The sequence below is a fragment of the Nyctereutes procyonoides genome, unplaced genomic scaffold (genome assembly GCF_905146905.1).
Source record: "Nyctereutes procyonoides isolate TBG_1078 unplaced genomic scaffold, NYPRO_anot_genome, whole genome shotgun sequence".
NCBI classification, from domain to species: domain Eukaryota; kingdom Metazoa; phylum Chordata; class Mammalia; order Carnivora; family Canidae; genus Nyctereutes; species Nyctereutes procyonoides.
The window spans coordinates 32,339,487-32,350,413 of NW_026575159.1; the positions used below are offsets into that span (position 1 = coordinate 32,339,487).

General features: G+C 62.8%; 1 protein-coding gene across 3 annotated transcripts; it reads left to right on the plus strand.

Moving 5' to 3' along the window:
* The first annotated feature begins 6,468 nt into the window (after positions 1-6,468).
* ZFP41 (ZFP41 zinc finger protein) lies at positions 6,469-8,897 on the plus strand. Of its 3 annotated transcripts, none has more exons than XM_055314370.1 (2): positions 6,469-6,520; positions 8,115-8,897. In XM_055314370.1, exon 2 carries the CDS (start codon positions 8,307-8,309, stop codon positions 8,895-8,897), a length of 591 nt encoding a protein of 196 aa, XP_055170345.1. In that variant the 5' UTR covers positions 6,469-6,520; positions 8,115-8,306. The 3 variants fall into 3 exon arrangements, with proteins under 3 accessions (XP_055170345.1, XP_055170344.1, XP_055170346.1); XM_055314369.1 differs by lacking the exon at positions 6,469-6,520 and adding an exon at positions 6,549-6,624; XM_055314371.1 differs by lacking the exon at positions 6,469-6,520 and adding an exon at positions 7,116-7,129.
* Positions 8,898-10,927: the final 2,030 nt, after the last annotated feature.

The following is a 10,927-nucleotide window of genomic DNA, read 5'->3' on the forward strand; positions in this document are numbered from 1 at the left end:
GGTGGCACCACCCCACTTGTGCCCACGCTCCCCATGGTCCCGCCCCGCCCATGACGCCCTCCCCCCCCCCCGCCCCGCCCGTACCCGCCCTCCCCACACCCCGCCTGCCCGTGCCCGCCCCTGAGGTCTGGGCCCCAGCAAGGGCCTCCTGGACCTCAGGCTCTGTGCTCCCCCAAGAGGACGCCTTGGCTCCCCTAGTCTGCGGGCTGGGACAGTCCCCAGTGCCATCAGCTCTGAGGAGCGGGAGACCTGTCTAATTGCACCCAGAAGGACCCCCGTCCTGGGAGCATGGAGCCCAGCAGCCCAAGCACCGGGGGACCCCCGGGACTCGGCAGGGGAACACTCTGGTGGACTCCATCTCCTCAGCAAGCACATGGTCTTCGTGGCCGCCGTGGAGGCAAACTCCAGCCCAGCCTGGACCCTGGGAGCCCGGGCCGCGGAGCTCTTCGCCTCAGGCCCTGAGTATTCTGGGGCCCGGCTTCCAGGACCGGGAATTCTCAGAATCCACAGAGTCGGCTCCTCCAGGGACCCCGCTCCTGGCCCGAGACCTTACCCTGGGCTGCAGCTGCCCTCCATCAACCAAACCTCAGGCTCAGGCTGGCACTGGTGGGGGGCAGCCCCAGGGGACCACGACCCCCCGAGGGGCACTGATTCAGACCACGCCTCTCCCGGGTGTGCATACGGCACTGCTGCATGTGGGGCCCTGTGTCACCGGAGTGTCAGGGGGCACCCTGCCCTGCCCGAGGCCGAAGAAGGAAACTTCAGGGTTGAGGGGTACACTAGTCAGCTCCGGCTGCCGGGAGCACCAGACCCTGGGGGCTGAAATGACATGACAGAAACGTCCCATCCCACAGTCCTGGAGGAAGAAGGCTAGGATCAAGGTGCCAGCGGTACCGGTCCCTCCTGAGGGCTCTCTCCTCAGTGTGTAGATGCCGTCTTGTCCCCGTGGCCTCACAGGGTCATCCCATGGTGCTTGTCTGCGTCCTGGTCTCTTCTTGTAAGGACACCAGTGGGCGTGGATCAGGGCTCTCAGTGACTTCCTCTACCTTGATCACCTCCTGCAGCACAGTCACCCTCTGAAGTTCTGAGACCAGGACTCAGCAGATGGATTTGGGGGACATAATCCAGCCCCTAAGGAGGGCCTGAGACAGAGCTCCATGAGGGTGCACAGAGTGGCGTCAGGCCCAAGCTGAGCTTAGGGTGGTGATTGCCAGGATGGGGGAGATAGGGCCTAGTGGTGATGGCCTGGCCCAGGTGGGGACCTGCACACAGATGGGGGACCGGGGCACAGGAATTCAGCTCACAAGCACCAGGCCCTGCCGAGGCCTCCTGCTGGCCTCCTCAGTACTGTCCACCTGTCTATCAGGGTGCCCCCCCCCCCGCAGAGTCGGTGGTCTCTACGGTGACTGGGCTGGCTCCAGCTGCAGGGGCTGTGCTGCCGTGTGCTTGCAGACCAGTGCTTGCCCCACGGGGGCCCCTCCCGGCCAGAAGGACTTTCCTACCGGGGTCTTTCCCACAGGGGTCTTTCCCACCGCACCCCAGGCCTACTGAGAAAATTCATAAAAGGAAACCTCACTAAAAGGGAAGTCGGGAGTTTGGGCAGGGGGAGCTCTCATGCCCTCCCACCCTCACCAACCACAAATCCAAACCACAAATCCGATGGGAATGGAGTGGTCCTCCCCACACTACTGCGTTCCTGCTCCCTCACCGTGGGGCGGGAGGAAGGAAGGTTTCCTCCTCCCCTGGCAACAGTTCGGCCAATGAGAAGCCGTCACACATCCAGCTCCCAGTTTAGTCCAATGGGCTTTCAGTTGACAGCAGCCCCTCGGCGCTCCACTTCATCCTTTGCGGGGCACTCCTGCCTGTGGTTTTGCTGGCTTTGGCTTGCAGTTCTTTGCCATTCCTGGAAGAAAAAAAAAAAAAAAAAAAAAAAACAAACCAAACCAAAACAAAACATTTTTACTGGTAAAATAACTGGAAAATGTATTTTATTTTTTATTTTTATTTATTTTTATTTTAAAGATTTTATTTATTAATGAGGGACATAGAGAGGCAGAGACATAGGCAGAGGGAGAAGCAGGCTCCATGCAGGGAGCCCGATGTGGAATTCAATCTGGGGACCCCAGGATCACGCGCCCTGAGCCCAAGGGAAGGGCTCAACCGTTGAGCCACCCAGGTGTCCCTGGAAATTTTGTGTTTAAGCTGGAATCATGCAGAGGCCCCGCCTCTGCCCTGGAATCAGCATCACTGCACCCCCGCCCTGCCCCACCCCCCTAGGAAGGTCGTGGCAGCCGTGGGTGCTGGATTCCCGCACTTTCCCTCCTCAAAGCAGCAAGGATGTTCAGCCTCTGTCGGCACACCCCTGACCCCGCGGCTACGCCCAAAGAAGTCTGTCCTCCAGATGCCAGAGCCCCTGGTCTGGACAGGCCTCCTGGGCAAAGTGTGTCCGGTGCTGGTGCTGCAGTGAGTGACCACAGGCACCTGCGTCAGGTCCTCTTGTCTAGACTGAGAGCTGGGGGCACAAGGCACCCCTTCCAGGAGCCCCGCCTGTCCGTGGACGAGGAAGGACACCTGTGTACCACAGGCTGGTAGCACAGGACAGGGAGAGGCCGCAGGGCCTTGGCCCACCTGGTGAGCCTCCAGAGCCTGCTCCTCACCCCAGGACACGTGCAGGTCCTTGAACCCCCGAGGGTGCTCCTTAAGGGCCTAATGCTGGAAACTTCTGGAGCAGATGGCATGGGTCAAGGCTCTGCCCTGCGGCTTGGATGCTGTCAAGAATCTTCCTGGGAGCTGCTAAGACAATAAGGAGCCCGTGCAGCCCCGGGGCTCACATGCTGGCCAGGCCTCAAGTCGGAATGGGCCGCTTCCCAGCTGGGTGATCTCGGCAAGCCACGCAGCCTCTCTGGGCTCAGTGCCCTTTCCCACAAAACCGGAGGAAAGCAGGACCCATCTTCTAGGATCCCCGTGGAGGCCGCCAGAGGTACCGGCAGCCAGGCTCTGGTGCTCTAGTGCCAGGGGTGATGTGATGGTCCCTGCTCTGACCCCTGGAGCTCTTCCTGGGAGGGGGCAGGGGGTCCAGTCTCTCACACTCTTGCCCGTCCCAGCATTGAGTCCATCCGGTCACCCCCCTCCCTTCTGCTCCCCTACAATGGCCCCTGACCTGGAGAGGACAAACAAGCACACTGGGCTGAGGGGCCCCTACCCAAGCTGTCTCACCACCCCTGGGGCCACCTCAGGGCCCTGTGTGCCCCCATCCAGTCCTGTCCCCCAGAGCAAGCCCAGGACCTGTCAGCTGTAACAAGGGGCGCAGACACTCCCTGGGCACTCAGTCCCTGCAGCCTCCATCCTCCCCAGGGGTTGCTGGGACTCCTCCCCTCTCCGGCCCACCCCTGGCTCCCTTGGGTCAGCTGCCATTGTCCACACACCCCCCTCACCGCCACCTGGGGGTGGTCTCAGGACTTCCTTTCGCCCAAAACAGGAAGCAGGTGGCCACAGTGCATTTCCTGTCCTTGTTCCCCCTATGAGAACCAAGGATGAGGTGTTGATCCCAAAGCAAGACGTCCCTGAGGATGGAGCTTACTGAACGCTGGCCCTCTGGTGACCACCAGGTTTGCAGGAGCTGATGGACCCCGGGCCCACCTGGAGCCTTCCACCTCCCGTGTGGCTCGGTGTCGCCTGACACTCAGGCCTTTGGGGCTCCGGGGAGGCTCCCAGCTCAGATGCATGTCCTGCCTGAGGGCGCACCAGGGAGGTTGCACAGGGCTCTGTGGGGGGGCTGGTGGGGCGCTGGTGGCTGGCTGCAGGGTCTCAGAGAACAGGGGGCGAGGGTTGGGGGGAAGTCTGCATGGCTCCCCTCACCCCACATCCTCCCAGAAAGAGCCCAAGGTGAGCACTGAACGCGGCTGGCCTATGCCAGGACTCAGCTCTCCTCCCCGCCGCAGGAGACACCCCTGGGGGGCCCAGTCCCAGAAACCCTGACCTGGGAGCATTCTCTGACGAGCCAGCCGTGGAGACGACGGCTGCAGGAAAGCCTTCCGTGCCAGACGGCTGCCGGCCACACGGTCACACAGCCCCACAGTCACGGAGAAAGGGAAGCCGCACAGGCGCCACCAGGCCTCCGGGCCCAGGCCGGGCCTGACCGGACCTGGGAGTCCCCACTGGAGGGAAGTGGGCAACGCCCCCTTGGGCCGTCCCCTGGCCTGCTGCCACCCTGCCAACACCCTCAAAATGCCCCTCCCTGTGAGCCTGTCAGTGGGGCACCCACGTGGCGCAGATGGGTGAGCATCGGGCTCCTGATCTCATCTCGGGTCCTAATCTCAGGGTGGTGAGTTCAGGTCCCAGGTTGGGCTCCGTGCTGGGTGTGGATCCTAGTGATGAATGAATAAATGAGTGAGTGAATGAATGAATGAATGAATGTTAAGCGTGTCAGCAGATGAACATGGGGAGGATCGTGTAATTGGAGAAGGAGCATCCTTCCCACTCGGCTTGTCCTAAAGTGTAGGCTCGAGGGGTAAATGGGTTAGCTTTTCTGGGTAAACGGGTGTGACTCATAGTGGAGGAACGTGCCCCCAGGTGAGGGACCAATGTTTCTTGGAAAAATACGAAACCCGAAGGCGCCACTCCTGGGTCTCCCCCTGCTCAGCGGCCGAGGTGTCACCGAGCCCCTGCTTGCATCCCGGCCTGTGTCGGGATGGCGGTTCTGGACGCTGGCTGCTCAGTAGAACCATCTGGGGCGCTCTCAAGTTATACCAGCGCCACTTGGAACCTCTGGAGGTGGCGTCGGTAGCAGCTGGAGCTCTGCAGGGGTTTCAGAGACGGCCTGACCAGCGCACCTGCTGCACGGGGGCCTGCCCGCCGACTGCGGCGGCCACCGGCGGCCACCGGGGGCCTCCATGGCCCCGGGGCAGGCTTCACCTGCTCTTACAGGGAACCTGCAAAAAAAGTTTTTTAAAGGACTCTAAGATGATTCTAAGTGACCGTTTTACCGCGGTCCAGAGTGAGATGCTGTCAAACAGCATCAATCGCCACAGAGACAGCGTTCGTGAAAGGAAGCGGCCGTGGATGTGGGAACCTCATTCTGCCCTATTTCAAGAACTTGCCCCCCACCTAGCTTGTGCAGAGCCTCCAGCAGCAGGAGGGTGGGCTCCCTAATAGCTCAGGTGACCTGTGGCCAGTGTCAACCAGAGGGCGCCTTCTGGGACCAGGGCGTGGACATTGTGTTTTTGCAGCCGCAGGCTTCACTGACTAGAGTTCAGTGTGAACACGACCCTGATCCCGCGGGGACCAATCATTTGCGTGGCCGCCCTCACTGAGCAGGTCTGCAGGGCCACCTGCCCCACACTCCGGGTGGGCCTGGGCCTGGGCCTGGGAAACCTGCTAACCAGGAGAGGACAGGGTATGTCACACACTGCAATGTGCTTTGAAAAAATTGCAGGGTGGGGTGGGTGAGTGTGGAGGTTGGGAGGCTGTGGTGTCTAGAGCCTGCTGCCCTCCCCAAGTGCGGGTGGCACCTGCGACTTGCTTCTGAGCCACAGAGTATGGGGGTGGGACAGACAAGATGTCACTCCTGCAGTTGGGTCGTGTTGTATGATGGTGACCAGAAGTCACTCCTGTGGTTATGTTGTTGTATAAGGAAGGTCGCGAGCAGTCACTCGCACTATGTTCCACGAGACTCCTCCCCCCCCCCCCCAGACGCGAACAGCCACGCTGGGAAGTGCCCGCGGAGGGGGCGGCATGGCAGGGCCCGGTGGGGGGGTGCCAGGGCCCACCTCAGCCTCCAGCCAACAGCCAATGAGAAGCAGGCCCTCGGCGGCCCCTAGGAGATGGCTCCTGCCAACCACAGGGGGAGGCGACACTCGAGCCTCCCGCTGAGACCGCAGCCCTGGCGCGGCCACGGGAGGGCAGCCGAGCCTGGACGCCCGCCGCCCGCGAACGGGGGATCACCAAGCGTTGTGAGCGGCGCAGTTGGAGGGAACCAGGAAACGAGTACACGTGGGGTGGTCGCTGGGCTCCGAGGAGCGGCACGACGGTGCGGGGCGGACGCGGCGGGGGCGCCGGGGCACCTGCGGTGCGGAGGGGTGGAGGATGGGGGGAGCGAGGGGCGGAGGGGCGGGGCCTCGGCAGAAACGGAAAGGAGGCGGTGAGCTGGGGGGCGGAGCCGTCCGCGGCGTACCACCGAGAGGCCGGGCGGGCCCCTCCTAGAGCGGCGCCGGAAGGGGCGGGGCCCCTAGAGCGGCGCCGGAAGGGGCGGGTCTTTCCGGGGGTGCCGGGCCCGGCGGCTGGCGCGGGGGTCCGGGCTGCGGCGGGGCCGGGCGCGGGTGTCGCCGGTTCCCGGATCCCTGGCATCCAGCCGGGGGGGGGGCCGCCGGTTCGTCCCGGGCCCCGCGGGGCGGCTGCGGCGTCGACGGTCCCATTGCTGGGCGTCCTCCTGGCGCCAGGCACAGGGCAGCTTGAACGGGGCCGACCGGACGAGTATCTAGGACGATGCCCGAGCGGCAGCCGTGCGGGCGCCGGCCCCTAGGTAGGGGTGCGGGGCTGACACGGCCGAGGCCCCGGCCCGCCGCCCGCCGCCCCTCGGGGCCCCGCCTGCAGGAGCCGGGAGCGCGGAGGAGCCGGCCGGCAGCGGTGGGTACGGCGTGAGGCGTCCCCGCGGCGGCTCTGCGCTTGTCTGTCTCCCTGCCGACCGGACACCGGCCTCCGGGGGGTTGATCGGGTGCCGCGGAGGGCCCCTACTTGTGCACGCCCCCAGCCCCTGGGCCTCCGGTGCCCTCAGCCCCGGCTCCCGCCTGGTGGGCACCGCAGCCTCCCGGAGCCGGCCTGCAGCAGGGCCCGCGGGCGACGTGGCCCGAGGCCAGCCTCCCACCCCCCTGTCCCGACGTCCTGGGCTCCCTGCCTCTGCCTGCGGGAGACCAGGGAAGCCCAGGCCCCTCCCCGGTGGCTTTGACGAGTCAAAGCATCTATTCCTTAAAACATCACTAGGGGGCGCCGGGCCGGCTCAGTCCGTGGAGCCTGTGACTCTTGACCTCAGAGTCTTGAGGTCGAGCCCTATGTTGGCCGTAGAGCTTACTTAAAAAAAAAAAAAGCAATGGTGTTTTCACGCACAGCAGTTGGATAGACGCAGATTAAAAAGGTGAATCTACATCACCGGGAGTGTTATGACCTAGGGCATCGCATCACACAGGCCACGGTGCCCTTGCTGAGAACCCTGTTTGCAAGGAATGTTGGGAGGATCAGAACAGGACCGGCCTTTGGAGCTTTTAAAAAAAAAAAAAAAAAGGCTTTTTCTCAGCCTCCTGGAGATGCCTTCCACGAGCACGTGGAGAGTGAAGTGTGCGGAGGCCATGCTGGGGTTCCATTAGCACGGAGAAGACGCAGCTCAGGAGCTCAGGGATGATGCAGAAACAAAACAGACGAGGGATCCCAACCAAGGAAATAGGAGCCGGGCGGGTGATGCTCCTGCCAACCCCCGGGGGGGCTGCTGGATCTCACTTGAATTTGTAGCGGAATTGGGCACCCCGGGGTGGGGGGAGGCGGGGGCGGCCCCAGAGGGCAGGCCAGGTCAGGGTATAGGGCTCTTCAGTACGAGGGAGGCCCCTGGGGACCAGGGCAGGTATGTGGTGGGGGTCTGTGGCCGCTGTACGCAGACGGGCCATGGGAGGAGGGCAGGGGCGCCCCTAGGGAGCCAGCCCCAAGTTTGGTCCATCTCAGACTCCAGGCTCTAAGTGACAGGAGGGCAGCTCCCAAAGGGGGGATGCAGGTGTGTCCTGCAGCCTGTAGCTCCAGAAGCACATCATCTGGTCCCAAATACACGAAGTAGAGGAGGAGGGGGAAATGAGGGGAAACCTCCAATGTGGAGACCACACAGAGTTGTTGGTCCCCTGGACACAGGCATGGAGACCCTGTCCCCCAGGAGAGGGTTAGGGCGAGTGTTCTGTTTGGTCACGTCCAGTGTGAAAGGCTCATGTCCAAGGGAACACACGGACAGGGAAGGGGCCGAGGTCCCCGATGGCACCCCGTCGTCCATCCCTGAGCTCCTCCGTACCGCAGGAGCCCACAGCTGTGTCCTCCCCACACACGCCTGTGATCTAACCTTCATGGTCTGGCTTCTCCGGCAGCACAAGGATTGGTGGCGTCCCCTCTCTGGTGCAAGCTTTCTGCTCCAGAGCTCTTGTTACAAGCTCGGGAAAACGAAGAGCTGTGTCTAAAGGGAGAGCTTTCCGAAGAAGTGGGGAGTCCGGGCCCTGGCCTTTCTCCCTAGCCCTTACTGGCTTCCGGTGGTCCTTCCTCTCTGCTGGGAACAGAGAAAGATGGAGAAGCCCACGGGCAAAAAGAAGGCACAGACCCCAAAGGAAGAAGTAGAGGTGCTGAAGGACACTCCCAAAGAAGAGAACATGTCCGGGGGGAAAAAGCCCAGGAGGTCGTCTGTGGCGAGGAAGCACAGCAAGGAAGCCAGCCTGAGCCCCGAGGATGAAGAACACTTATTTGATGCCTTCGATGCTTCGTTTAAAGATGACTTTGAGGGGGTCCCTGTGTTCACTCCTTTCCAGAGAAAAAAGCCCTACGAGTGCGGGGAGTGCGGCCGCATCTTTAAGCACAAGACAGACCACCTCCGCCACCAGCGGGTACACACGGGAGAGAAGCCCTTCCCGTGCGACGCGTGCGGGAAGACGTTCCGGCACAGCTCCGATGTCACCAAGCACCACAGAATCCACACTGGAGAGAAGCCCTTCAAATGCAGCGAATGCGGGAAGGCCTTCAACTGCGGCTCCAACCTCCTGAAACATCGGAAGACGCACACCGGGGAGAAGCCGTACGAGTGCCAGGAATGCGGGAAGACCTTTGCCTACAGCTCCTGCCTCATCCGCCATCAGAAGCATCACCCGCGGAAGAAGCACTGAGTGTGGGAAGCTGCCGAGCTGCGGCCTGTGCCGATGGGGCCCGTGGGGGCCGCGCACCCACCGTCCCTCCTGAGCGCCCGATGGGTGCCGGGTGCGCTGGGCCCCGTGCACCTGCGCACCGCCCTGCCGTCATCAGGAAAGTCAGCCCGCACAGTAAGCAAGTGCCCGAGCGTGGTACAGACCTCTCCGGTGTGGAGCGGCCCTGGATCAAGACCCCGTGATAACGCGGGAGGCATCTGTGGCTGCGGCACCAGAGACAGGGTATCCCCAGCTGTCTGGGCTCGGAGGCCGTGGCTTCCGGGGAGCGGCCCAACACCTGCAGCCTCTGCCCATGGCGTCCGCTCTGCTTTCCGCCCTCTCACCGGCTCCTTGGGGGACTCCAGTCTGCAGACTGTGGATCTGCCGGGCCCCGAGCCCATCCCTGTGCACCAGGCAGGAGCCTGCGGCGCTGAGCTAGACAGCGGTGTTCCGCGGTCGGTGCCCCGGTGCCGCGCCACCCACCTGCTCTCCCTGCGAGGCTGGCCGTGGTGACAGTCCTGCAGTTTGTGCCCCGGCTTCCCCCCTCCAGCCGTGCAGCACCAGCCCTGGAACCCCTGCCCTCATCCCGTGTCCCTGGGAACTGGCCCCTCCTGCCTCCGCCCAGCCCAGCCCCTGTCACGGTGAGAGGCCTGACGCGCCATGTGGATCGCCCAGGATCTACGGGCTGCCATCACAGGCAATTCCTGCCCTGAACATGTGGGGGCCCCAAGGATGTGAGGGCAGCTCGGGCCAGCCTGCGTCTGCCACGGGGGTGTCCAGACAGGAGCCAGTGCGCCCTGCCCCCCAGGGGTCAGCTTCCAGGTCAGTTTCATGTCTTCACACCTGGTCCCCAGGCCCCATCTCCTCCCCCGGGCGAGTCCCCACCCTGTGCCCACCCTAGGCTGCCCTCCGGGAGTGATCCAAATGGGGCTCCTCGCTCTACAGAGAGCTGCCGGGGGTCCCAGAGTTTCCAACAGTGCGAGGAGGGTGAGGTGACAGTCACTTAGGAGGCAACAGGGCTTTTACTAGGAAAATGATGCACTTTCAGCTGTTTGGAGCCCCCAAATGGCCTTGGTCTTTGGGTAATATGTCCTGCAGGAAGGTCCCGAATTGAGAGAGATGTTTCTCCATCAGGTCACAGACACCAAAGGGCAGATGCTCCCGGCAGAAATCCTTCTCCAGGTTGGTAGGTGTTTGCTCCTGTTCTTTTTTTTTTTTTTTTTAAGAATTTACTTATTTTCTCATGAGAGACACAGAGAGGAGCCACAGGCAGAGGGAGAAGCAGGCTCCTTGCAGGGATCCCGATGCTGAACTTGATCCCGGCACCCGGGATCATGCCCTGAGCTGAAGGCAGACCCTCAACCGCTGAGCCACCCAGGCTGCCCACTCCTGTTCTTTCTAAAAGCTGTGCTGTATGACACCTGAGCTGGGCACCCCTGTCCCCCAGCCCCCGGGCACAGCAGGCCCCCCTCCCATACCCGACTCATATCGCCCCAGGTGGGGCAGGAGATCCCGGGGGGTGAGGGCCACAGTGTGTGACCCCGGATGGGAGCGTAGCTGTCAGGGACATTCCTGAGACCTTTGGCAAACCTTATGTCCACGCTGTCCACTGGGTGGCAGGGCTGCATCTGTCTCCGCGCTCCATGCTTGGCTTGTGGCCTATGGTCATCCTGGGCCTCATCCTGGTTGTCAGAGACGCACACTAAGCTTTCCAGGGACACAGGGGCACGAGGTCTGCAATTTACTCTCAGACGTTCGGCAGAGACAGTGAGGAGACGTGTACGAGCACCGGGTGCGAGGAAGCACACTGCTTGGGTGTCAGCGGCTCCTGCGTCCAGAGCACGGTTGGCAGACGCTTTCTGTAAAGGCCCAGGTGGCAACTTGTCGGCTCCGTGGCCCTGACACCTGTCACCACTCCTCTCTGCTGTGACCTGGGGCCACAGTCCCGGATGACACAGAAGTGAGCGAGTGTGGCCGTGTGCCAGAAAAGATTCATTCACAGAGACGGGCGG